This window comes from Leptonychotes weddellii, chromosome 8 (genome assembly GCF_054177405.1).
Source record: "Leptonychotes weddellii isolate Sample4059 chromosome 8, ASM5417740v2, whole genome shotgun sequence".
NCBI classification, from domain to species: Eukaryota; Metazoa; Chordata; class Mammalia; order Carnivora; family Phocidae; genus Leptonychotes; species Leptonychotes weddellii.
Genome location: NC_138376.1, coordinates 112,621,735 through 112,647,016, shown reverse-complemented (window position 1 = coordinate 112,647,016; position 25,282 = coordinate 112,621,735). Strand labels below are relative to the sequence as shown.

General features: G+C 34.8%; 1 protein-coding gene across 9 annotated transcripts in view; it reads left to right on the top strand.

Annotated features, from left to right (window-relative positions):
- SHPRH (SNF2 histone linker PHD RING helicase) overlaps positions 1-25,282 on the top strand; it is a 96,537-nt gene that overhangs the window by 42,027 nt on the left and 29,228 nt on the right. For all 9 annotated transcript variants that reach the window (XM_081829107.1, XM_081829102.1, XM_081829105.1 and 6 more), the window contains 10 exons: positions 2,336-2,424; positions 4,119-4,211; positions 6,113-6,220; positions 7,404-7,546; positions 11,035-11,208; positions 11,526-11,588; positions 12,537-12,762; positions 14,506-14,649; positions 15,952-16,053; positions 22,492-22,563. In XM_081829107.1, coding sequence (XP_081685233.1) covers positions 2,336-2,424; positions 4,119-4,211; positions 6,113-6,220; positions 7,404-7,546; positions 11,035-11,208; positions 11,526-11,588; positions 12,537-12,762; positions 14,506-14,649; positions 15,952-16,053; positions 22,492-22,563 — 1,214 coding nt within the window. The remainder of the gene's footprint in view (positions 1-2,335; positions 2,425-4,118; positions 4,212-6,112; positions 6,221-7,403; positions 7,547-11,034; positions 11,209-11,525; positions 11,589-12,536; positions 12,763-14,505; positions 14,650-15,951; positions 16,054-22,491; positions 22,564-25,282) is intronic.

The following is a 25,282-nucleotide window of genomic DNA, read 5'->3' as shown; positions in this document are numbered from 1 at the left end:
TTTCCACTGCATTCCCACTAGGGTTCTTTGTCTTTCTGTGCAATGAAAACTTTGTTGATTGTTAAGAGAAATTCCTATCAGAAGGTCCCTTAATAAAGGATATGTCCATTCTTAATTTAATTGTAATTATAAACATAATTGTGATGGATTTACTGCTTTTAGTTTCCATTGCTTCATAGTGGTATGTTAAACATTTTCAAAAGTTACATTACATACTTAACTTGATTTAATCTCTTCCAATATAGAAATCAGATAGTAAAGATCTGACTTCTAAAAGAAATCTAAAATTAACTGCAAACTCAAGGGATTTGTTTATATTATACACAAACATATATGTATGATATATAATGCATATTCTAAGGTCCTCACTGATTATGGTTTTAAAAACATGGTATTATTTCAGCTTTGTACAGTGTGTTTTCTGCACATATTTTTTGGAGAATATTAGCTTGGAAAGTATCAAATTCAGTACTATTTACTACTTGGAAATGTTAGTGCCATCAAGTGGCAAAGAATGGGTATTTCTAAATTTGGCTTAAACTTGTAAACTCACTGAATATGCATATTTTTGTGTTTCCTAGAAGGCATGGGATTATAGTGAATAGTTCAAATTCAGCTGCTTATATTATAGTTTACTCATTGTACCATCTTTAAGAAGTATGGTAATTATGAAAAGAGAATTATTAAATGAATTATTCTCTATAAATGATAGCATAAATACTAATAGAATATTTTTTAGTCTTGAAAAACTTTGTGAGAAACTTCAAAACTAAGAAAGAAGAGCTTTTTGGTGTGAAGATAGTTGAGTGTTACTCCTTCATTATAATGTGATATTATTTTTGCAAAAATAATGTTCACCTTTATCAAAGTGAATAGAAATTGACTGTAAAATACTATGAAATGCGTGCTTTAGAAAAGTGTGTAATAGGTAACTTGTAGAACTAAATATAAAACAGTGGTATAAAAGCAAGTGTTTTGCACAAAAATGTGAATGTACTTAATGTCACTGAACTGCATACTTAAAAATGATTGGTATGGTAAACTTTATGTTAGGTGTATTTCACCACAATAAAATAAGTGTATATATTTATATATATAATCAGCTTTAACAAAAAGAAAGAATCAACACAGTTTACAAAGGTATATATATATTTCTTTCATTGTGGCTATGAACAAAATCATAAATCCACTGATGTTAATAAAATTGGTTTGAAGTGAAAAAAAGGCAAGTGTGTAATGAACATGAAAAAAGCTTTCTCAGCAAACAAAAACATCTCTTTTTTTATTTTATGATTTTACAGCTGTTAGATTTTTATTTTAATTGTATTTGTAAATTACCAGTTTTGAGTTTTTCCCCACACAGCAAATATGATAGGTTCTATTATTTAAGCCACTTAATGTTTCATGTCTCCTTTTATAGAAGTGTCAGAAAACTTTTACTGAAAGAATCAGATGATAACTATTTTAGATTTTGATCCAGAAGATTTATTTTAACTACTCAGCTCTGCTGTTACAATGCAAAAGCCATCACAGACAGTACATAAACAAATGAGTGGGCTGAGTTCCAATAAAACTTTATCAATGGACCCAGAAATTTAATTTCATATAATTTTCACATCACAAAATAATGTTCTTTTGAATTTTTTTCAACTATTAAAAATGTAAAAACCATTCTTAGCTCATGGACCTTAGAAAAGTACAGAGGGTCAGATATGACCCATAGGCCATAGTTTGCCAACCTATATTTTAGTTGATACTTTTTAAATTACTTTATTTGAATGAGCTGCTAGTTATGAATAATAAAAAACAGCATGAATCTCAGACTAATTGTGATTTATGTGACCAGAAATGGAAAGAAGAATCTTGAAGTTTTTGAAATGTAGTTTTTAACTGCAAACCATTTTGGCCTTTAAGAAGGATCTATTATTTATCTGAGAATTATGTGTAGGTTGATCAGTGTTCTGAGTATTTATTTATAAATTTGTTTTTAATTTCAAACATCAAAATGACTACTAATCGGCACCCTTTAACTTCACTAAGAGGAAAATCATCTAAATTAAAAGTATATTCAGAGTTTGCTTTTCAGTATAATTTTAAAACCTAAGTATATCTGATTGGTGTTCAGTGCTACAGAATTAGCAAATGGAGTTATCATCGGCTTTTTTACTGGCGCAGTCATATTAATACCAAGTCACATTCCTTTTCTTTAAAAGATGGTAAGGTATAATCGTTGTTATATTTTTGCAGTAGACATTTTTCTATAATAGATAACTAGATCACATTGGGAGCTAAATATATGATTTTCTTATGCATTAAATACATTTTAATTCTTCAGGTGAGTATGCCTTGGCAGCAGAGCTGTACAGGGAAGTGTTGCGTTCATCTGAGGAACACAAAGGGAAACTCAAAACGGATTCACTCCAAGTAAGTAAGCACTAAACAATTTCAAGTATATAGTCTATTTATTTTTTACAAAATAATTTTTCATGATGATCTTCTGATTTAATTTTTGGAGGTCTCTTAGGAAAATCTGAATATTTGAACTATAACATTTAAGTATTGAGTCTCTTCCCTTTCTTAGCCCTGTCCAGTGGATCATATACACAAGGCGTTCTAGCTAAATGGTAAATAAGGACCACTTTTATTAATCTTTTTAAGTTTAGGCTTGAGTCCTTGGTGGGACTTCTTTATCATTCACAATCTAGACCTTGGGACGCACATGTTCACGTGTACCTCAGCAAGTATTGTAGGAGTGTTTGGGGGAAAAAGGAGAAAATTAAATGCAAGCCTACTTATATTCTGTATGGGGGAGGATTACAGAAGTTAGACCTTCAGTCTTAAGCAAATGTGTTTGCCTCATGAAAGAAGGCAGAAATATGCTCCTGAAGAAAAGAAGCAGAAGTAGAAAAGTGGATGAGCAAACAGATAAGTCCAGTATGCCTGAGTCCAGGAATGAAGAGTAAGCCATCAGCCTGTTTCTTCCTTTTGGCTTTAATAATCCTATCTACTGTAAACCATGGCCCACTGACTGTTTTGCTCTATTCAGTCAGATTAGCCACTCTGCTCCCTTGGGATAAAAATAAGGGGATGAAAGAGACAGGTGTTCTCCCCAGTCTGTTCTACCACCTTGTTCAGGAAGCCACAGAAGGAGAAGAGGAGCCGGGTTTCTACCACTTGGTTTCCATAGTGCCATTTACAGGTTTGTTGTTGCTACTCAGTGTGATAGTGTTGCTGATTGTATTATCTATGAAGCCATGTTGATGAAAAGACCTAAGACATTTGAGGTGACTCTTCAAAGATGAACTCTACAAAGATCTGTGTCATGACATAATCTGTAGCCAGAGAGAGTAAACCTTTGTAGTCTCAAACCACTAGCACCAAATCAGATCTTACCAGGACTCTTTCCTGATTATCCTTTAGTCCTTAGCTGTCTTCCCAGGTAAAGAGTGAAGTTAACAGAAATTACTTATTTCTTCTCAGCCCTTGACTCCAGAGGGAGCCTCTAACCAGCTGCAGATTCAGTATCGTAGGGAGAAGCCTGGCTTATACTGAATACAGAGATAGAAGATACAGTTTTCTCCTTCCTTATATCTTTACCTCTAGCTCCTCCCTTTTTCACCCCTTAAGTTCAACAGATCCAGGTCACAGCCCTGTTTTCCTATGTATTTAGTTATCCTTATTTTTATGATAATTGCTAGGCTTATGCAGACTCATTTCCCAGAAGAGGAATCAATCAAGTCTGGGCAATCAGTCTTTCTACTTTACTGGACTTGGCATAATCATAGTTCCCTATACAGACAAAGGCTCGTATAATAGAAGAAATATACCTGTATTACACATTCAGCTAAATGCATAGACATATTTCATAAGACTATTTTCTCCCCTTAAGACTGTGTATTTTTAATTGAAGAAAGTTTATGCCATTATGAATTAAGACCTTATGAAACTGATTTTGGTTTTCTCTGAGGAGGTTCGTGTTCAAATTGTATTAGAGGAAAAGTTTTCAATGATCTGATCTTAATGTGGTGTTAGTATTCTGTATGCCATACTAATAGTAGATTCTCCCTTAAGAGTTCACTGCATTGACTCTCAAAATGTTGCCTTTTGTGTGTTTGTAGAGACTTCATGCTACCCATAACTTGATGGAATTGTTGGTAGCCAAGCACCCAGGAATACCTCCTACCTTACGAGATGGCAGACTTGAGGAAGAGGTAATTATTTTTTTATTCTGTCTGTAAAGAAATCTTTTTTTCAGACTTTATCACACATCTCATTAATATTTCCTAGGGTATATAACATCTAAATAAAAGTAATCATATGCTTTCCTGCTGCTTTTATGTCCCAAATTTTGCTTTGGTGATTTGGTGATAGGAGAGAATTGCAGTACTCTGTATTATTTTGCTTCTCTTGTGATCTGCTTGTGGTTATATGGTAACTGCTTTCATAGATATGGCTGTTGGTAGCCAGCAGCACATAGAAAGAAAAAAGGAGCACATAGAAAGAAAAAGGAAGGAAATGAAGGAAGGAAGAAGACTTTGTTGATCTCATGGCAGATCTGCAAAAGATGCGGTTTAGTAAAAATAAAAAGTTTTGTGCTTACTCCACCTTTCTGTATATTACCGAGGGCAGTAAATAAACTCAATGTTTTGGTGGTATTTCTTATGTCCTCTCAAAGAACTTCCTTCTGCAGTAAGTTTTGCCTCATTGGAAAGAATGGTATAAATCATTTCACTGTAAATTGTTGATGAGCCTATTATGCTAATTCCCTCATGGATTTTTGCCTTTTTAAAAGTCAGATATGGCAAAGCTAAAATCAAAAGAGTAGTAGTATGTTTGAAATGAATTGAACCTGTAAATGGGACCTTTTTTATTTGAATTAAGATACAAAGTGAGATTGTATAAGTATGTACAGCCCTTTCTTAATGTTAGATGACAGTCTAAGTGTTGGAGATTTTTTTTTTTTTTTTTTAAGATTTTATTTATTTATTTGAGAGAGAATGAGAGAGAGCACATGAGAGGGGGGGAGGGTCAGAGGGAGAAGCAGACTCCCTGCCGAGCAGGGAGCCCGATGCGGGACTCGATCCAGGGACTCCAGGATCATGACCTGAGCCGAAGGCAGTCGCCCAACCAACTGAGCCACCCAGGCGCCCGTGTTGGAGATTTTTAAATGAAATCTCATTCCCATTGCAGGTGTCTAATCTTATATACAATCAGTCACTTGTTTAAATGCCGTGAGCGACAGGAAACTCTAGGAGACTGTCCAGTCTATTAGTAGATAGCTCTAATGACCAAATAATTATAGCCAAGGAATTTTAATGGAAATTAATCGGAAGGTTGTGACAGGAAAAGGAGAAATGCATCATGGGAGAAGAAGAAAAAATGTGTCACACTGGATAGATAGATTTCCAAGGAGACCACATAATTTTTGCCTTTCATAGAATATGAAGCCACAGATCCAAGAAATCATCTACTTCAACCACCAGCGTTTGCAAATGAAGTAACAGAAGCCCAGAGAGGTGAAATGGCTAGTCCAAAGAGATGTATCTGTTCAGTTGAACCTCATGAAATTGCCATTTTTGTAAGTCAAAGGGTCTAGTATTGGCAACTTCACATGGGTCAACCCACCTCTAAGTGGAAGCGTTAGGATTTCCTGTTCAGGAGTCTTTCTGGTTTTCCTCCCACTATCCCATGTCCACAACACCTATGTTACTGTATATTCTCAAGTATTATTTCCAAACTGAAGTAATTTCAAAAAGTTGTAATAACTAAATCAGACAAATTCTAAAAGATTGCTTTGCCTCAGGATTTGAAATACGGTTGTTCTTCCCATTCCCTTTTTTTAATTAAAAATTAGATAGAAATTTAGGAAGCAGACCCTTGGGATTTCTTAAATTTTGTGACTTACGAGTAAATGTGGTCTCTTTAATATCTGTCTTATGAATTTCTAGCTCGGCTCTTATGTTCTTGACAGTATACTTAGAGAATTCTATGCTTAAACTGTGTTAAGTAGCTTTACGTACCTAAAATATACCACATTGTTCTTGCAGCATTATACTGAATTATTTTCCAGACCTGGAATGAAAGTTTACATTTGTTTCCTGTTTCAACACAGGCCAAACAACTGCGAGAGCATTATATGAGCAAGTGTAACACAGAAGTCGCTGAAGCACAGCAAGCTTTGCAGCCTGTGCAGCAGACCATACGGGAGCTCCAGAGAAAGGTGCGTCCCCAAAATGACTTGGCTTACGTGTGTTTGTCTCCATGTAGCATTTTGGACTTTGTCTTGGTTTGGAGAAAAACTTGAACTTTCTTATTCGTCTTGGAATTCTTAGCACCTAGTAGGGTGCCTGTCTCATAATAAAAAATGTTATTTGCTGTTCGCAGTGTTTGTTAATTGAATGAACAGGTGTGTAGATAAATCACCTATTTGGAAGCTGTTCTCTTTCTTTTTTTTAAGCTATGATGGGTTTTTTCTGACCTTGTGTAGACAATAAGTTATCTTTTGAAGAAAGTAAAGACTGGGCGCCTGGGTGGCTCAGTCGTTAAGCGTCTGCCTTCGGCTCAGGTCATGATCCCAGGGTCCTGGGATCGAGCCCCGCATCGGGCTCCCTGCTCCGCGGGAAGCCTGCTTCTCCCTCTCCCACTCCCCCTGCTTGTGTTCCCTCTCTCGCTGTGTCTCTCTCTGTCAAATAAATAAAATCTTTTAAAAAAAAAAAGAAAGTAAAGACTTCCATAACCTCCTTTTGATCTTAGATATGTATGTTTCCAAAATCTTTTCTTTTAAGGATGTCAGAACATTAGAAACACGGGTATTTTTCTTACGGAATACATGCCATTTGTCATTTCTAAAATTTCTCTTTATGAAATCAGTAGCAAGCCTAAAGAGGTGGCTACCACAAAACACATTGTCTTTCTTATTTTAACCAGTTACTCCACACTTTATTCTTCCTAATACACTAATTATTTAGTATTCAGGCATATAATTTTGCTAGTAATCATAGAGTATTATTGAGTAGAATCTAGTTCAGTTAGTTGAAGATTAGTAGGATGTCTTTATTATGCTGAGAAAGAGACCTGTCACCTTTTCAAATATATACAGTGAATACTGAGTTTTCATTTTGGTAATGTATTTTTTTAGCACAACTGGGTTACACAAATACATACAGTAAATTTTCAGTCATCCACAGTAGTCAGGAAACAGGTATTCTCTTTAATTATGTATGCAAACCTTGTATGCACCCATTGTATATAGAGTATGTATGCTTGTCTTCCCCACTGTTATAATTCCCTTGAGACTAGCATTTATTGCTTCCTTTGACTTTTTCACAGCACCTTTCCTAGTGATAGGAACATAGTGAGCACTGAAAAAAACATGAATTGATGAGCTGTTGTCTTTTTTACAGATTTATTCTAATTCTCCTTGGTGGCTGAATGTGATCCACAGAGCAATAGAATTTGCTATTGATGAGGAACTTGTTCAGCGAGTGCGAAATGAAATAACGAGCAACTACAAGCAACAAATTGGCAAGTTTTCTATGTCAGAAAAGTAAGAAAATAGTACAAAATAGGATAACTTTATGAGTAATGACCCCAAATATTCAGATCATTTCATGTTAAGAGGTACAATTAACTATCCGAACATATTATGGTTATGAACATCTGGATTTTACATATTGTTAAGAGTACATTTCAAACAAATATTAGCTATAAGTCTGAAAAAACAAACCTGTGTTTCTTCTGTGTATTAGTCATTTTTAAATAGTCCCTTTTTAGTGTTTTTTTAATCTGCTTAAAGTATATTCATTGTATCTTTGTTGGACGCACCGAAGCCAACTCTAAGCAAAGTCTTGAAATAGTCTTTGTTTTGGAGAAATTTGTCCTTGAGGTAAGGCATTCACGCTTCTACTGTGTAAATCACCCTCAAAGAGCTAAGCATCATAGCACCACAGTGGCCCAGGTTTTATGTTGTAGAGTTACCTGCTGTCTCCCCCGTCTTTCTTTGTTCTCATCAACACTCACCATTCTTCAGGGTCTTGGTCGGTATGTTGGATTGTTGCTCTTATTGTATAAATGGTAAATAATTCTTCCCAAAGACCAAACTTACTCTTTATCAAAAGTATCTGCAGTGATTTAACCCAAAGGAATGTCAGTCTAATGTGGGGACTTGAGGAATTGTGGTAGGACTATTGATTCTAGGTAGGGGACAGAGAGAGATCTTTTATTGCTTCTCAGATCACATCCCAGTATAAGGTCAGCCTTGGGATTAATGTTGGTTTTCAGTGAAAAATTCAGCATAAGAATATCTTTAAAATGTTTTAAAGTGTTCGTTTTACTCTTTTAAAGCCTTTCCAGATGTCTGCTAAAACCCTAAAGAGATGTGCTACATTTTCCATGTGTCATTACTAATTTAGATGTACAATCATCATCTTTTTCACCATACAGAGCTTGACAGGCTTCATTTCTGAGGTATATGCAGTACATTAGACTCCTGAGTGCACTTCCTTTTTCTCTATTTAACCCAAGAGTCACCATTCCAGGATAAGTTGTCATTTAAGTCATGATTCATTTTATCCAGTTTTAAAGTTATGTACTAATGTGTTCTGCCAGCATTGTGGTATCAGCCAAAAAGAAAATCTTAAAGTTATTTTGAAGTTGTTTTTCTTAAATCACATAGAAACTACTTAAAAGTTGCAAATTCCTATATATGAGAACATAGTCCCTAGTAATAGTCTTGAGGTCCCAGGGCTATTAAAGGACCAACAGGTAATGTAAAACAAGCCATTCATTACACATATTTTTCTCAGAAACATTAGACATAAATAGAAAGTAACAAACAGTTCTAAAATAAAATTTTTTTTAAATGTTTAACTTACCATCTGGGAGAGTTAATATTTTTTGTATTGCATATACTTTCAAAGATCATTTTAATGTGCCTCTTTGTTTTTCAGTGAGATCCATATTTCAGAAGCCAAACGATTCATGCTTACTTCTTACCAATTCTTAGGAAAGGAAAACCTTAGTTTTCCTTACATTAAGAGCACAGGTAGATTCTTGAGTCAGACTGCCTGTGCTCGTTCATATCCCAGCTCCACCACTTACTAGTTCTGTGACCTTGGGAAAGTTAGATAAGCTCTCTGTGCCTTAGTTTCCTCATCTATAAAACCACACAGCATTGTTGTGAGGATTAGTAAATTAATATCTGCAAAGTGCTTATGTACTTAAAATAGTGTCTACCATTTCGTGCCTACCACTAACATGTAATTATATATTCTTCTTTTTCACTTAAAGGACCTGCAAGAGAGAATATTGCTAAGACGGTTAAATACTCTATTATGATAATTTTTTTAGCCCCTGTTGCATAATTTGCGAATAATACTGAATAATACTGATGTGAATAATATTGATACCTAACCTGTGTTCTTGTATCCCCATACAAATTCTTTTAGAAATTATTGAGCAGCTATTCTATTACATATTTTTTTAAAGATATGATCTAATTCTTACCTTCTAAAAATTAGCTTAATGAGGGGTGCCTGGGTGGCTCAGTTGTTAAGCATCTGCCTTTGGCTCGGGTCATGATCCTGGGGTCCTGGGATCGAGCCCTGCATCGGGCTCCCTGCTCAGTGGGAAGCCTGCTTCTCCCTCTCCGACTCCCCCTGCTTGTGTTCCCTCTCTAGCTGTTTCTCTCTCTATGTCAGACAAATAAATAAAATCTTTAAAAAACAAAATAAAATAAAAATTAGCTTAATGAGTAGACAAACCCATGAACAATCTGAGAAATAGGAGTATGTATAAACACTTGAGCATGACAAAGTACTAAAATGAATAATATTTTCAATGAACTCTACGGACAGAAAGAAACAGATTGTGTTGTAAAATACTGGGAAGCCTTCAGGAAGGAGTGAACTCTTTTGAACAATTTGGAGAAATGAATGTATGGCATTTTAGGAAGGAGAAGCCAATAACTCCTGTTTGTATTTTCCATTTTCTAATTTCTTATTAGTCTTAGGTTTTCTTTCTCATTTCATAAACCCATTCATGTACACCCATACATTTCTTTCCTTGGCACATTTCATTCAGTTTATTAAAAGAGTTAAGAGTATTGTGTTTGAGAGGCGTCTGAGTGGCTCAGTCGGTTAAGCATCTGCCTTCGGTTCAGGTCATGATCCCAGGGTCCTAAGATCAAGCCCCACATCTGGCTCCTCTCTCAGCAGGGAAGCTGCTTCTCCCTCTCCCTCTGCCTGCCACCTGCCATGCTTGTGTGCTCTCTCTTTCTGTCAAATAAATAAACAAAATCTTAAAAAAAAAAAAAAAGGGGTATTGTGGTTGGATTTAACTCCTAACTCTGCTACATGATAGCTTTGTAACTTAAATTATTTTAATTCATTAAGCTTCATCCATAACATGAGCACAATAGTATCTGTTGAGATAATACAGGAAAAGAGCTTGGCAAAGTGCCTGGCATTGTAAAATAAATGCTTAATAAAATGTATATACATCTAAATAATACATGTATTATAAAATATATGTAATAGTATACATGTACACACATCATCATATATATGTATGTATGTATTTATAAACTCTTTGCAGCAAGCAATATAACTCTCGGCTATTTTTCTTCTTTCTTCTCAATTTTTCTCTTTATTTTTCATTCTGCAGTCACCTCTCCATATAAAGCAAGGATTTCAGGAGGGACATTTGTAGTCAGTCAGCATTAAAAAAGAAAGAATGTGGCAGTCTTGTTCTTTCAAAGACATCTGAGACAGAGACAGATTCTGCAGACTCTGTTTCAGTTCCTAGGGACAGACTATCAAAATTTTGATATCTTTTATAGTAAATAACCCGATGTTATTATACATTGTCTACTAGTATATTGATCATACTACTAAGGTAAATTCACTCAAGGTAGGCTAGGTAAAATTGTTGCACATTTTCTTGAATATTTTATTTGGCAACCATTTTCTGAATTTGAGAAAATTGACCTACTCTTCTTTTCTTTGTGCTGTGTGTGATGCTGGTGATGGGAATTAGGTTCCATGACTGCAGAGGTCTTCAGTTCTTACTTACTACACAAATGGAAGAGCTAAATAAATTCCAGAAGCTAGTAAGAGAGGCTGTAAAAAACCTGGAGGGACCTCCATCTCGTAATGTTATTGAATCGGCAACAATCTGCCACCTCCGACCAACCAGACTTCCTCTCAACTGGTAGGTAATAGGAGAAGTCATGCAATGAAATTGAGTCATTCCATTCAGCTAGATTTCTTCTGAGAGAGGAAACAGTGACTCATCTAATAAAAGTTTTTTCATTTAAATTCTCACAGAAGTGGAAAGAAATATATTATTAATCTAACTTTTAAAAAACTCTCAAGGACCACATACTGAAAACTATGTATTTTTTTTTCTTAAATGGCATATGTGTTATAAAGAAAAAGTGAAGTATAAAATACTAAGCCTCTTTTAGAAATAACCTGATTGGTAGTTATGTCTGTAAATATTTCTCTGATCATTTCTTTCCTTTTCAGCTGTGTCTTTTGTAAGGCTGATGAATTGTTCACAGAGTATGAATCAAAGCTGTTTTCCCACACGTGAGTTCTCTGATTGATTACCATCAGGAGAATGAAATGTTTACAAAACTTGGTGTTTTGATTTATAAGACTATGTATTTTCCTCACAGTAACCTTCCTGTGTTTTTTTAATTACATCAATTCAGTGAACTTTGGCATGTGATCATTTAACATGTTCCAGTTTCACTTATACAAAAGTTACCCCCAAATGCTCGTGTCATCTAGTAATGTGTTATGAAGGGACAGTTTAGGGGAGTGACAGACTTTCAAGTCCAACACATTTCAACTCAAATCCCTGCCCACTATTGTGGGCGATTGCTTCTGTTAAGCCTCATTATCCTCATTCGTGAAATGAAAATAAAACAACACTTACCTCATTGAGTTTTTTATGAATATTAGATTTTAAAATGCACATAATTGCTTAGCATAGTGCGTGATACATAGTAAGAGTTCTGTAAAAGGTTAGCTTTCATTATTAATATACTTTCTCCAACACAAATTGGAAGTTCTCATCCTGTGTCAAGGAGTGCATAATGGTTGTGGTATTAGCAAAATTACTCCTATTTTACAAACAAATTGAAAAAAGGCGAAGTTCTGATTGCCTTGAAAAAAAGGAGATTGACAGTGTACTTTGAGATCATCTAATTTGCATGGTTGGTGGTGGTGGTAGTTTGTGTTTTGTATTATGGTAATTCTCAGAGCTAGATTTTAGCGTAAAAATATATAGCCATTTTTTATTATGTCAGATTTCTGTCAAGATAATGGACAAATTTATAATGCCTCCAGCATTTTTAGAATTACTGTAGTTTTCCAAAGACTTGCAAGCGTGATCTTGTAGACATGATATTGAAGGTTGTTGATGGAAAGTTATTGACCTTGCTTCTCTCTTGGCTCTGCCAATAGGACTTTTACAATGCTTGTTAACCCACTGACAGTAGTTACTGTTGTTTTGCTCTCATATGTTTTCAGAGTCAAAGGCCAGACTGCAATATTTGAGGAGATGATAGAAGATGAAGAAGGATTGGTGGATGATCGAATACCCACCACTAGCCGGGGTCTGTGGGCAATAAGTGAGACAGAGCGATCTATGAAAGCATTGCTATCATTTGCAAAGTCACACAGATTTGATGTTGAATTCATTGATGAAGGAAGTACTTCAATGGACCTTTTTGAAGCATGGAAAAAGGAATATAAGGTACAGTATTTCAAGTTTTTTTTCCAATATTAAAAATTTTTCTTGTTTATATTTTAATTACTGCTTTGCTCTTTTCAGACTTTTTAAAAATCTACTTTAGAGACTTGGCATATCATAATTTCTGTTTCCCTAAAATGTAATGATTTTAATGAAGAATAATAAATACAATAATGCTGAACAAATAAGGAACTTCTATAAAATTACTAAAAGGAAGTCATTATTAAAATGAAATTGATATGCCTTTTATTTAGCTGTAAAAGTGTTTCATTCTATTCTTAGCTTGATCTTACACTGCAGTTCTGTGAAATTAGAGTTTTGTTTTTGTTGTGTTTTGTTTTAATTTTGCTCTGTGAATAACAACCAAACATCAATAACTTTGAAGATTGGAGAACATAGTAAATATTTCTCAACCTACAGAGCTGGAAACCATTGCAGTTAATGGAGTAGAAAGTAGCCCTTTATATTTATATTTTGATAATTTTATCATATCACAACTTTGTACTTGATTGAGATTCCAAAATTCATTAATTTTGAATTATTCTTTATATTTGGATTTGTTATCCATTATCTTGTTTTGCAGGTGGGATGGGTGAGGAAATGAAAGAACTGTTTTATTTATAGTATTGTAATTCCATTTATATCTTTTTTAAAAATCTGAAGTTCTTGACTTTCAAAGCAAGATAAAAATTTCTATCCAGAAAAAGAAAATATGCTATCTATAATATCATTTCATATGTTTGATAAATTGGGGAATAATACTTTTGTAGTTGAAATCATTGATTCATAATAATTTTTTTCTTCTCACATTGTTATTCTAAATGCAGACGCACATTTACACATAATTACAGCAAGCGATTGGAAGACAGTACTATATACAGTGTCCAGTTGCCCCTGCATTTTTCCTCTGGGCATATTTTGACGACATACTATGTCTCAGGATTGCCTATCATGAAGTTTTCTCAGATCTTTGTGAATTTTTTTCTCTATAACATTGCAGACTGAACTCTTACACAGCAATGCAAATTAACAAGCCACTGTTACACACATCAGTTGGGGTCTACCTCAGAGCATAAAGTTAGTGAAGAAAGCATATCAAAGATTTCATACTGACTGATAATATTTCCATAAGTTTCAGAAACATATATAACCAAATTATTAAGAATGTATAGATTAGTATAACTAAATGAAAAATACAGAATTAAGTCCAATTCAGAATAGTGATTAGTCCATTGTAGGGGGTTGAAGGAAGAATGTGTGAGGAAAGAGGGATGCAGTTGAGCCAGGAACACAGACTTTCCAAGGCATTGGTTTTGTTCTCTTTCTTAAATTGGATGTTGAGTACTCAGTTGTATATTTTAGTATTCTCATTATCATATATACATAATTATTTTGAAAATGTGAAATATTTTATAATAAAGAATATTTCTTAAAAAAACAAAGCAGAGATTCCACAGGCTAATATTGACCTATAAAGATCTGTGGTCCCACCAAAATATCTTCGGGTGTTCTGTTCTAAGAATCTAAAGGTGCAATATTCTGCAGTGGCCTGTAGAGGTTATTCAGTCTTACATCTTCATCCTAAAAAATGGCCCCAAAATTGCTTATGTCTTAGACACTTACTGAAAAAAATGTGTATATCTTAGACTGCACTGAAGACTTTTGATCATGACACATTTCGGTGGTTTTAACCGTTTTAATTCTGTGCATTAATTACCACTGTTTTTGTGTTTTCTGTTTTCCTAGTTGCTTCATGAGTATTGGATGGCTTTGAGGAATCGTGTGTCTGCTATTGATGAACTTGCAATGGCTACAGAACGACTAAGAGTGCGTCATCCTAGGGAGCCAAAGCCCAATCCACCTGTTCTTCATATCATTGAACCACACGAGGTAATTTGCAAGTAAATCACAAAAAACACAGCCAATAGGTGTCACAAAAATCCAAGGTCCATAGAAAAGTCAAGACAGTGATCTCTTCCATAAGAATGTACTTACTAATCTCTGCTCTTAGTTTAAGCCATATAAAAGTGTTTGGTTTTATACGTCAAAATGGACAGGGATGAACAATGTCATATCTAATACATGCATAGAATTCACTGTTTTGGTTCATTTGTTTCTCTTCAGATTGCATATTCATGTGTTTCTGAGTACCTTCTGTATGCCAAAATCTAAAGGGTGTCTCAGTCAGTTTTTAGACATATGTCCTTCTTACAAGCTCCATTTTTTCAAAGGAAAAGTGCAAAAGAAAAGTTTTTGATTGTTCTTACCTTCCCTAAGAACAATCAAAAACTTTTCTTTTGCACTTTTCCTTTGCTACTGATGAACAGATATTGACAACTTATCTTCTAATAAATCCCTCTTTATATCCCAGGATTAAAAAATGACTCTCCCAACCTTTTATCTCCCATATTAAAATATAATTTCCTTTATAGTTTTATTCCTTGTGTGTGAGGGTTTTTTTGTTCTTGTTTTGTTTTGTTTTGTTTTGTTTTAAGTAGGCTCCATGCCCAGCATGGAGCCCAGCACAGGGGCTTGAACTCATGACCCCTAGATCAAGACCTGAGCTGAGATCAAGAGTCGGACACTTAACCGATTGATCCACTCAGGCGCCTCTATGTGTTTTAACTTTTAAATCTTTTTCTTTCTTATAAAGCTTGGAAACTTTACCTTAGAAAAATTTAAAAATACTCATTTTATACTATCTCAACTTTTAAAGTATGAATTTTCAGTAATTTTTTCCTGTGTAACCAAATTCCTCGTTTTATAATCTGTCTACTATTTTCTACTGGGCAGAGGAGGGAAGGGGTTTGGGTGTAGGTGTGAGTGTGTGCATGTGAAGGGAGAGTGCTTATAAAATCAGCAGATCATTTAGTTTTTCTTTATCCCATGGATATATTACTGAAAGTGTACATAAATAGAATTTGGGTTGATTTTTATCCAATTTCAAGTATATAGGGAAACTTCCTGTTTAAAAGAATTTTGTATTGAGTTTTATCTTCTATAGAGCCATGTGGGTATATGTTTCCTTTAAAATACCTACTATCCATTTTGCAAATTTGAGTCTTCACATGTCAATGGGTTTTCTTTAAAAAGGACACAGTTAAATTATTGAGGAAGAATTTTACATGTTTAATATAATTTTACCATCTTTCTAAGAGAGAGAATAAAAAGTTGTGTTGTTTTGTTTTTTAGGTAGAACAAAATCGCATAAAACTACTAAATGATAAAGCTGTTGCTACTTCACAGCTTCAGAAAAAACTTGGGCAGCTTCTTTACCTAACTAACTTGGAGAAGGTATTGTGTTTAAAAGATGCTACATTTTCCCATGCTGTATATCAATAAACCTTTGTGACTTCTTCCATTTAATCTGTTAGTCACATAATTAGTGGTACAATGTTTTCTTTAATCTTTTGTTTGTGTTAATTATATCAATCAGAACACTAGTTCTATCTACAGTAACTACACAGATCCAACAGGTGATACCTGTAGAAAATATCAGTTACACAGATTATGTAAAGGGTGTGCACTCTAGAGTATAAAACAATATAAACATACTGTCGTTCAAAACCTTGAATGGTGGAAGTATTACCACCTCTGGGCAAAAAATGCATTATTTAATCTATATATACATATACATGCATTCATTAATACATACATAGATTTTTTTTAATTTGTTATTTGGAACAAATAACAAATTAACAAAAACTGATTTGGTTACTAAATCAGAAGATGTAATGATAAATTATTTAATGTAATTCAAAATACATTTTCTGAGTTGTGAGCAATGTATTATATTGGACATTGATGAATGTAGTTCCATTTTATTGCAAGGATAAATGGCTGTTTGCAGTACTTTATCAGAAAGAGATATAATAATAGATTCTTGGATAGGACAAATGAAGGAAAGCAGTAGACTAGAGTTGGTGCTAAACTGATACAAAATACATTTAAGTGAATCAGTAAACCCCAGTGATGATAAAATGAGAAGTTGGACATTCATTGTAAGTAAAATAGCGTGGTAGTTGAGAAGACAGTCTTGGGACCCAGGCAGTTCAGGTTTGGATCTTGACACCACTCTTTTCTACATATGGGACTTTATTCAAGGTATTTACCTCTCTTTGCCTCATCTATAAAAGAAGAATAACAACGTGATCTTGTATGGCTCTCTTGAGGACTGTACGAATTAATATATGTGAAGTGCTAGAGCAGTTCCTGACTTATTAAGCACTTTCTAGGTCTTTGCTATTAATACCATATTGTTACTGATATTACTATGATGACTACTAGTATTATCCTGGCAGGAGGAAAAGATGTGGGGAACCTTTTTTTTCTTTTTTTTTTGTAAGATTTATTTATTTATTTGAGAGAGAGCACATGAGTGAGCACATGGGGGGAAGGGACAGAGGAAGAAGGAGAGAGAGAATCTCAAGCAGACTCCACACTGAGCACAGAGCCCTGCCACCTCACGGCCCAAAATTGTGACCTGAGCTGAAATCAGTATTATGACACTTAACTGACTGAGCCACCCAGGTGCCCCTAGACAGGGGAAAACTTTTAAAAGTCAGTCTCACAAAATTCTAGCATTAGAGAAAGAACGTTTGGAAAAAATTCCTTGATATTCCTGAATGTGAACTTTTTAAATGTTAGATTTCTATACTTTAAATGTGAAAGAGATAACTAAGAGATATTTATTTAGATATTAGATATTAGATAACTAAGAGATAGTTAATTGTTTGTTATAGGATATAAATTGATATCCTGTATTTGTTGAATCAGTTTTTAAAAAATTAAAATTCTAAGGATATATAAAATGTCCTAGAAAATCAAATTCAGCTAATAATAAAAGAAAAAAACATAATGAAGGAAAATCAAATTAAGCTGATACCATTTCCTGCCAACAAGTAGGCAGAGATTTTTAAAATAACACTCCACAGGGGTGAAAGGGCAGTGAATGGATATTTCATGTATTACCAATAGGAATATAAATTTATATAGCCCTTTCCTGAAAATACTTTAACATGTATTAACAATTTCAGAGAATTCATATCCTTTGACTCAGTAATTCTTAGAACTGTTCCTGAATATTCTTTGTTTGACAGAGAGAGAGAGAGCAGAAACACAAGCGGGGGAGTGGGAGAGGGAGAAGCAGGCTTCCCGCCGAGCGGGGAACCCGATGCGGGGCTCGATCCCAGTACCCTGGGATCATGACCTGAGCCGAAGGTAGACGCTTAATGACTGAGCCACCCAGGCGCCCCAGAACTGTTCCTGAATATTCTAAGTAAATAGAAATTTGGGGAGTGAATTAGATATAAGGATAGTTACTGCAGTCTTATTTATAATAGTAATAAAATAGAAGACTAAGTGTCCAACAAAAAGTACAATGTTTACATGTGAAGTCATGGATTATTGTTACAGTGAGATTATGATATAAATATTGTAAATGGTGTCTTCAGGAAATAAATGAGATAAGAGAATGCTCATGTTAGAAAGTTGAGAAAAATAACAAAAATAAAATTTAAAAAATAAAATTATAAATTTTATGTGACTGTGTTTAGTTAAATAAAAAATAATAAGCAAAACAAATTTTTACATATTCTGGCAGTCAACAGATACTTATTGAGCGCCTACAATGTATATGCATTATAGTTGGAGTTTGAGATAGACTTGGTCCTTGGCCTCAAGAACTTAATTAATCACTTAAAATTATAGAATGGCATACATTCAAGAGTTCTGAAGAAATTTAAAGATGAACCTGTTAGATTGTTGATCAGCAATTTTCAGTATCAAGTAACAAAAAAACTGGTAAATGTCCAGTAAGATTTCAAAGCATAAGGGAAGTCTCCAATAAACATATATTTAATCACTATGTTGTACCTGAAATTAATATGTGTCAATTATATCTCAGTTAAAAAAATAAGTTCTTCAGAAGAAATTTTCTGAATACTAAGCAACCACATGAGATCTTTCATAGTCTGTTTGGGGACTGCAACTTCTGTATGGGAATAGCAGTGATGTCTTGCCATTACCTTATTAACATCTTATTTTTAAAGACAGTGGAGACTTGTGGAAGCAAAAAGGTTGAGGTGAAATGACATTCCAGGGAGGGAAGAGCTCTTTCTAGGTGAGCTGAGATTGCTGGCCATTGTCTTGCCTGAAAACATTTGCAGTATCTGGATACAGGCTGAGATTAAGGTCAGTATTGCAGAGGGACTCAAATAGGAGAAAGAGAAATCAGTAGAACTTTTGATGGCCAGGTGAGTATTACATTTTGGAACTTCGAGGAGCTTCAGATGCACAACAAACTTTACTCATTTGCTAAGTGATAGGTTTGCATGACAGCTGGGCCTATACTAGAAATACAGAGTGAAATCTTAAGTTTCAGCAGCACTTAGGAGACAGTTCCTCCCCAAGGGAGCAAGGGGCCAACAACAAACACATAACAGGTCTTACCCTTGAGACATTTGAAGCCACGATGACTTGATTTTGAACCTACCTTAAAACCCATCCCCAAAACCAGCTCAGTTTTTTACTGGATTGAGGTAAGCAGCCACTCACCCCTCAACCTAACTGCCTGCCAGGGTAGGGGTAATCCTCTGTGAAAGAAAATAACATCTAATTTTGTCTCTGCAGTTTGTTGTATAAACAGACTAAGAAGTGTAGCATACAATAAGAAATTACAAGAAATGTGCAAGGCAGGAAAATGTGACCAGTAATTAAAAGGGAAAAAATGAACAATCAAAGCAGATCTACAAATAATCCAGATTGTGGACATAGCAGGAAAAGACTTTAAAGTAATTATGATTCATACGTTAACAAGAGGAAAGGCGGACAATATAGATAAAATGAATTGGAATGTATACAGTAGAATCAAATGGACATTTTGGAAAGGCAAAATCCAATATCTGAAATTAAAAACTGGTTGGATGGTGACTAGACACAGAAAATGACAGAAGTAGTGAATTCAAGTATGGTTCCACAATAAATACCCAGTTTGGAGAAGCATATACATAAAAATAAAGAGCAGGATAAAGTGAAAGAGATGTGGGACACAGCCATATGATTGGCATACATGTAATTGAAGTTCCAGGAGAAAAAGAGGTAAATGGTACCAGAGCAACTTGAAGAGATAAGGGCTGAGAGTTTTCCAAAACTGATGAAAGACCGTAAGATGTCTTACAGATTCAAGAAACTCAGAGAGCCCCAAACAGAATAAAAATAAAATTTTTCAAAAATACCTACGAATATCATAAACTGTGAGAAACCAAAAATCATGAAAAAAAATTTAAGCAACTAGAATTGGAACAAAAAAACTGGTGACTGTATACCTTCTCCTTGTTGACTACACGGGGAGACTGTTTGCTTTAGCATTTTGAAGATGGCATGCCACTGTTACCAGGTTTCAATAGCTTTATGCTGTGTAACCAGGTAACACTGGAACAACATCCTTAAAATGCTGTTTTTAAAAGTGAAATTAAGATGTTTTTAGGTTTAAGGAACTTAAAGAATTCCTTCCCAATAGACTCACACTGTAACAAATATTAAAGGAGGTTCTTTGGACCAAAGGGAAATTATCCCAGGTTGAAGGATAGAACTACAGGAAGGAATGCAGGGCAAGAGAAAGCTTATATAGGTAAATAAAAAAGAACAAGAACAATGTCCGTGCAAAGCAGCAGTGCTGATGTATAGGATATACAACATACACAGAACTGAAATACATAACAGTGACACAGGAAGAAGGTAAGCAGAGGCAAACTATTGCAGGATTCTTCCATATGTCAGATAAATGGACAGGAAAAAATCAGTAAGGATATCAAACATTTGAACGCAGAACAGCCATGACCGAATTGACACAGCAGCTACAAAATACACTCTTCTTAGGGGTGCATGGATCATTTACACAAATAGACCTTGTGCTGATTCAGAGAGCAACTTAAAATTTGTAAAGGATTAAAATTATACAGATTATGTTTCCTAACGAAAGGAATTAAATTAGAAATCAATATGGAAAGATAACCAGGTGAATCCCCAAATGTTGAGAAATTAACGACACACTCCTAAATAACCTGTGAGTTAAAGAAATCACAACAGAAATTAGAAAATGTTCTGAACTGAGCAAAAATAAAAATCATGTGACAATGGGCAGCTAGGGTGTGCTTAGAAGAAATTTATAACTTTAAATTAGGGATCTGCAAAGAGAACGGGACAAATCCAGCTCACTACCTGATTTGTAATTAAAGTTTTGTTGGAACCAAGCCACACTCATTCTTTTACATACTGTTTATGGCTGCTTTCATGCTAGGATAGCAGAGTTGAGTAGTTGCAACAGAAATCATATGGCCACAAAGCCAACCAGGCCCTTTATGGAAAAGTAATAATCCTCGCTGTAAGTAAATTCTAAAAGAAGAGATGATGTAAATTCTGAAAAATTGTTTACAAAATGCTACATAATGCCCCTATTGTGTACATGCCCATGGATGATCTCCCACACTGACTCTGGGTTTGGGCACATGACCTGCTTTTGGCCTTGTGACGCAAGCACAGAGATTTGAAAAGGACATGTACATTGGAGTTTTCCCAATCTTGTTGCTCTTTGGAACTTGGAGTCGTTATGAAGCAGCCCAGATTCCCTGTCTTCGGGAGCAGAAATCTCAGCTTAGCCCTCTCTCCAGACCAGCTAGTCTGCCGACTGCTAGACATCAACATGAGGCCATAATAGATCATCCAGCCCCACATGAGTCAGCCCACCCCCAGATCACTCAGGTGACCTGTAGAATCACGAGAAACTCCTGTTTGTTTTAGCCACTAAGACTTTAGGTGGTTTGTTATGTTATTTGAAACAATAAAAGAAAATAATTCAACTTTTTTAAAAAATCGTTATATTTTAGTTAACAGAATTGTTTTGAACCTGTAGCGTTGCTGAATCCGTGCACAATTTACCTCTTTTTTTTTTTTTTAGTAAACAAAAGTCAAAGGATAATCAAAAACAGTTATTTAAAATGTTTAACTATTTGGTTAGTGATCTATGAGTCTGACTTACTTTCCTTTAGGTTTTCCTCAATATTAAGACCTGTCCATTTGGTGACTTTTTTGAAGCTCAAAAATTTTTGAAATAGTTTTAAAGAGATTTTGAAGAGCACTGTTATACTTCAGTATAATTTCCGGACAAAATAGGTCTCAAAGATATTTCTGATTTCTAGTTATTTGCTTTGCCTTAATGAGATTACAAAAGAATACAGAGAGGAAACCAGTATTAATAAGGAGATATGTAAATAAATGCTGCCTCTTCCCAAGTCTGTGATCACCTGCCCAGTGGATGTACAGAATAAATATTGTCTGTATAGCTTTTAAGGAGCCTTTGTTTCAGAATTCCAAATTACACTTTTTAAAATAATATTTCTTTATAACAAAAGCTAGCTTGAAAGTAAAACTTTGAGAATTTACCTGTTATATCACAATTTGTTTTTCACTTTGCCTTCTACAGTAGTCACAAATATTAGTAATATAGTAACTTTAATAAACTCTAGTGAAAGTTATTTCCATTTTTTATTTGTTCCTTGAATGTTACTTGTAAATCCTGGGAATATTAATATTAAGTAATACATTATTAAGTCATCTTAATTATCAAATTTATTTAAATAGCAGTTGCAGCATTTACTTTTATAAATGAGTTATAAAATGCATATCAGGTTTTAAAATGCAACTAATCTCTTTTTTAATTATTTTTTTGAACAGTCTCAAGATAAAACATCAGGAGGCATTAATCCAGAACCTTGTCCAATCTGTGCTCGGCAGCTGGGAAAACAGGTGATAAAATAATTAATAGCATATGAATTTATAAAACACTTTACACTTTTCAAAGGCATTTACCTATAATAGCTCTCTTTTTTTCTCATGACAGTTTTATATGCAAGGCAGAAATGACCTCCACCTTAAAAATAGGGCCAAAGGTTAGGTGAGAAGTTTAGTGCCACATATGTCTGAGCAGTGTTCCTCCTTAAGTGATAGGCGAAAACGTATTTCTAGAATAACCCCACATTTTTCATTAAAGATGCATAGTTTTGCATATTGTTTCCAGTCACAAGATCAAGTCTAAGTAATTTGACTTTGTCAGTTTAACATGTTTATTTGGTAATTGTACAGAAATAGAGCATACATAGATTTACTTAAGGTATTACAAAGGTATAGTAACATAGCTCTTACTTGGGATTATTAATATTTAATAACCAGACTTTAAAGTATAAATAATATCAATCCTAAGGGAATTTAGATATGATTTTTACAAGGCCATTGTAACAAGAATAAATCTTTCAAATATTAGTGTACAAATTTCTATAAACCAAGCACCATATTAGTTCTCCTCAAAGAGATTCTTTTATCCTACTAACTGTGATTTTTGAAACTACAAATTTCTACTTTGTATGATAAATCAATATATACAGTATCAATATTAATTGCTTCTAAAATTTGAAGTCAGTAAAAGTGTTCTTGGCTGTTGTTTTCTATGGAACCAAGAGTAAAAAGTTAAATATATGAGCTCCACATTCTGACCAGCAATAATCAGAAAGAAAGTACCTTTTAGTTTCCACAATTTATGGAGAAAGTGGGTTTTAAAGGACATTTTATTGATAATAAATCTTAAATGCATCAATATTACTTTGGAAACTAAGCAGAATAATAATGTACAGAGACTGGTGATTTCTGAGAAAAGTCATTGGTAAAAATATGGTAAAAGTCGTGATAAAAATGGAAAGGATCATGAGGTAAGTAGTGTCTTTTTTACTTTTAGTTTCAGTGAGAGTCACACAACTGGATGAATCAGAAGTTTTGTTTGTGTCTTAAACGTTTCCAGTTTTTAAAGTTCTTTCATATACATTATTTCATTTAATTTTAGTATAACCTATATTTCCTTCACTTAGAAGAACATACTAGATTACAGTAAGGTAACAATACTTCACTTTTTAAATTCTGTTCCTCCCCACAGCCTGTAGGAACTCTAGATCCTTTTTATCTTCCCAGTTCTCCTCTTCCCCTCCTAATTTAGAGGATCCATCAGAGGTAATTCATATACTGGCTACATCCCTGGAGGCATTGCCATTTGGGCTTGTTTGGGCTGCTTCAGTTAACTTCTAGTCACTCCTGAGGCTCTGATGCCAAGTGTCTGATTTCTCCTGAATTGCAGGTGTAGATGGACTTATCTTTTCAGCTTGTCCATTCTGAGCTCTCATGAGCCACAAAAGTTCTCTCAAGTAAAGGAAGTGCCCTTCGTCCCTACAGGCACTAAAGGTACACAGGGTACAGAAAAATGCTTCTGTGTTTACAAAAATGCTAGTGAGGGGCGCGTGGGTGGCTCAGTCGGTTAAGCGACCGACTCTTGGTTTCAGCTCAGGTTAAGATCTCGGGGTCATGGGATCGAGCTTAGCATCGAGTCTGCTTGGGACCCTCTCCCCCTGCCCCTCCCGCCCTCTCTAAAATAAATAGATAAATCTTTTAAAAAAGAATTGCCAGTGAAACAGCTGTTTAATTTTACTGCAGCCTCAACTCTTGAGGACTGACACAAGAGAGCAGATGTGCAGCTAGACAACAGCATGAACAGCATCAGCCAGTAAAACCCCAAACAGCCCCTCCCCCTTCTCAAAAATTATTTTCAAACCAAGTTTATATACCTCATTTTTCTCTTCCCTTAGTGTGAGTTCTTTTCGAAGGGACTTCTTAGTCTGTCCTGAAAAGCACCCCAGGTGGGCCCAGCTGTGCACCTTCTTTCTGTGCACATCCATACATATCTGAATCCTAGAAAAACACAGCTTAGTGCTTGGGAACCTAGTCACTCATAATACCACTCAATCTTTGTTGTTGTTGTCTACCAGGTGAAAAAGTTAAATAATTTGCATAAGATGCCATAGCTTTTAGAACTGACACCTCACCGGGGCGCCTGGGTGGCTCAGTTGGTTGGGCGACTGCCTTCGGCTCAGGTCATGATCCTGGAGTCCCTGGATCGAGTCCCGCATCGGGCTCCCTGCTCGGCGGGGAGTCTGCTTCTCCCTCTCCCGCTCGCCCGTCTCGTGCTCACTCTCTCTCATTCTCTCTCTCAAATAAATAAAAATCTTTAAAAAAAAAAAAAGAACTGACACCTCACCTAAAACCAGTACTCTTCTGCACCCATCATTGCCAAAATCAGGGAGTCTCCATGGTATACTCCAAGAGTCAGAGAGAACTATTGTACTTTTCTTAAAATATATCGGACAAAGGGGTTTACAAAAATGTCTTTTTACTTATTTGGGTTTTTTTAAATATATCTAGAACTGCTTTTAAAATAAACCTGAGATACTAGCCCATCTCATTTTCTATATAATAAATACTGTAACATGTGAAGATGTAAATCCATTTAATGAGTTATATAGAATATACTGAGGATGATATTATCTCCAAATTAATGTTGTTCTCAGTTCCTCTATTCTGTCTGCTGTTGCAGTGCTAAAGGAGTAATTTGCATTTTTCCTAAATACTGAAATGAGAACACCAACTT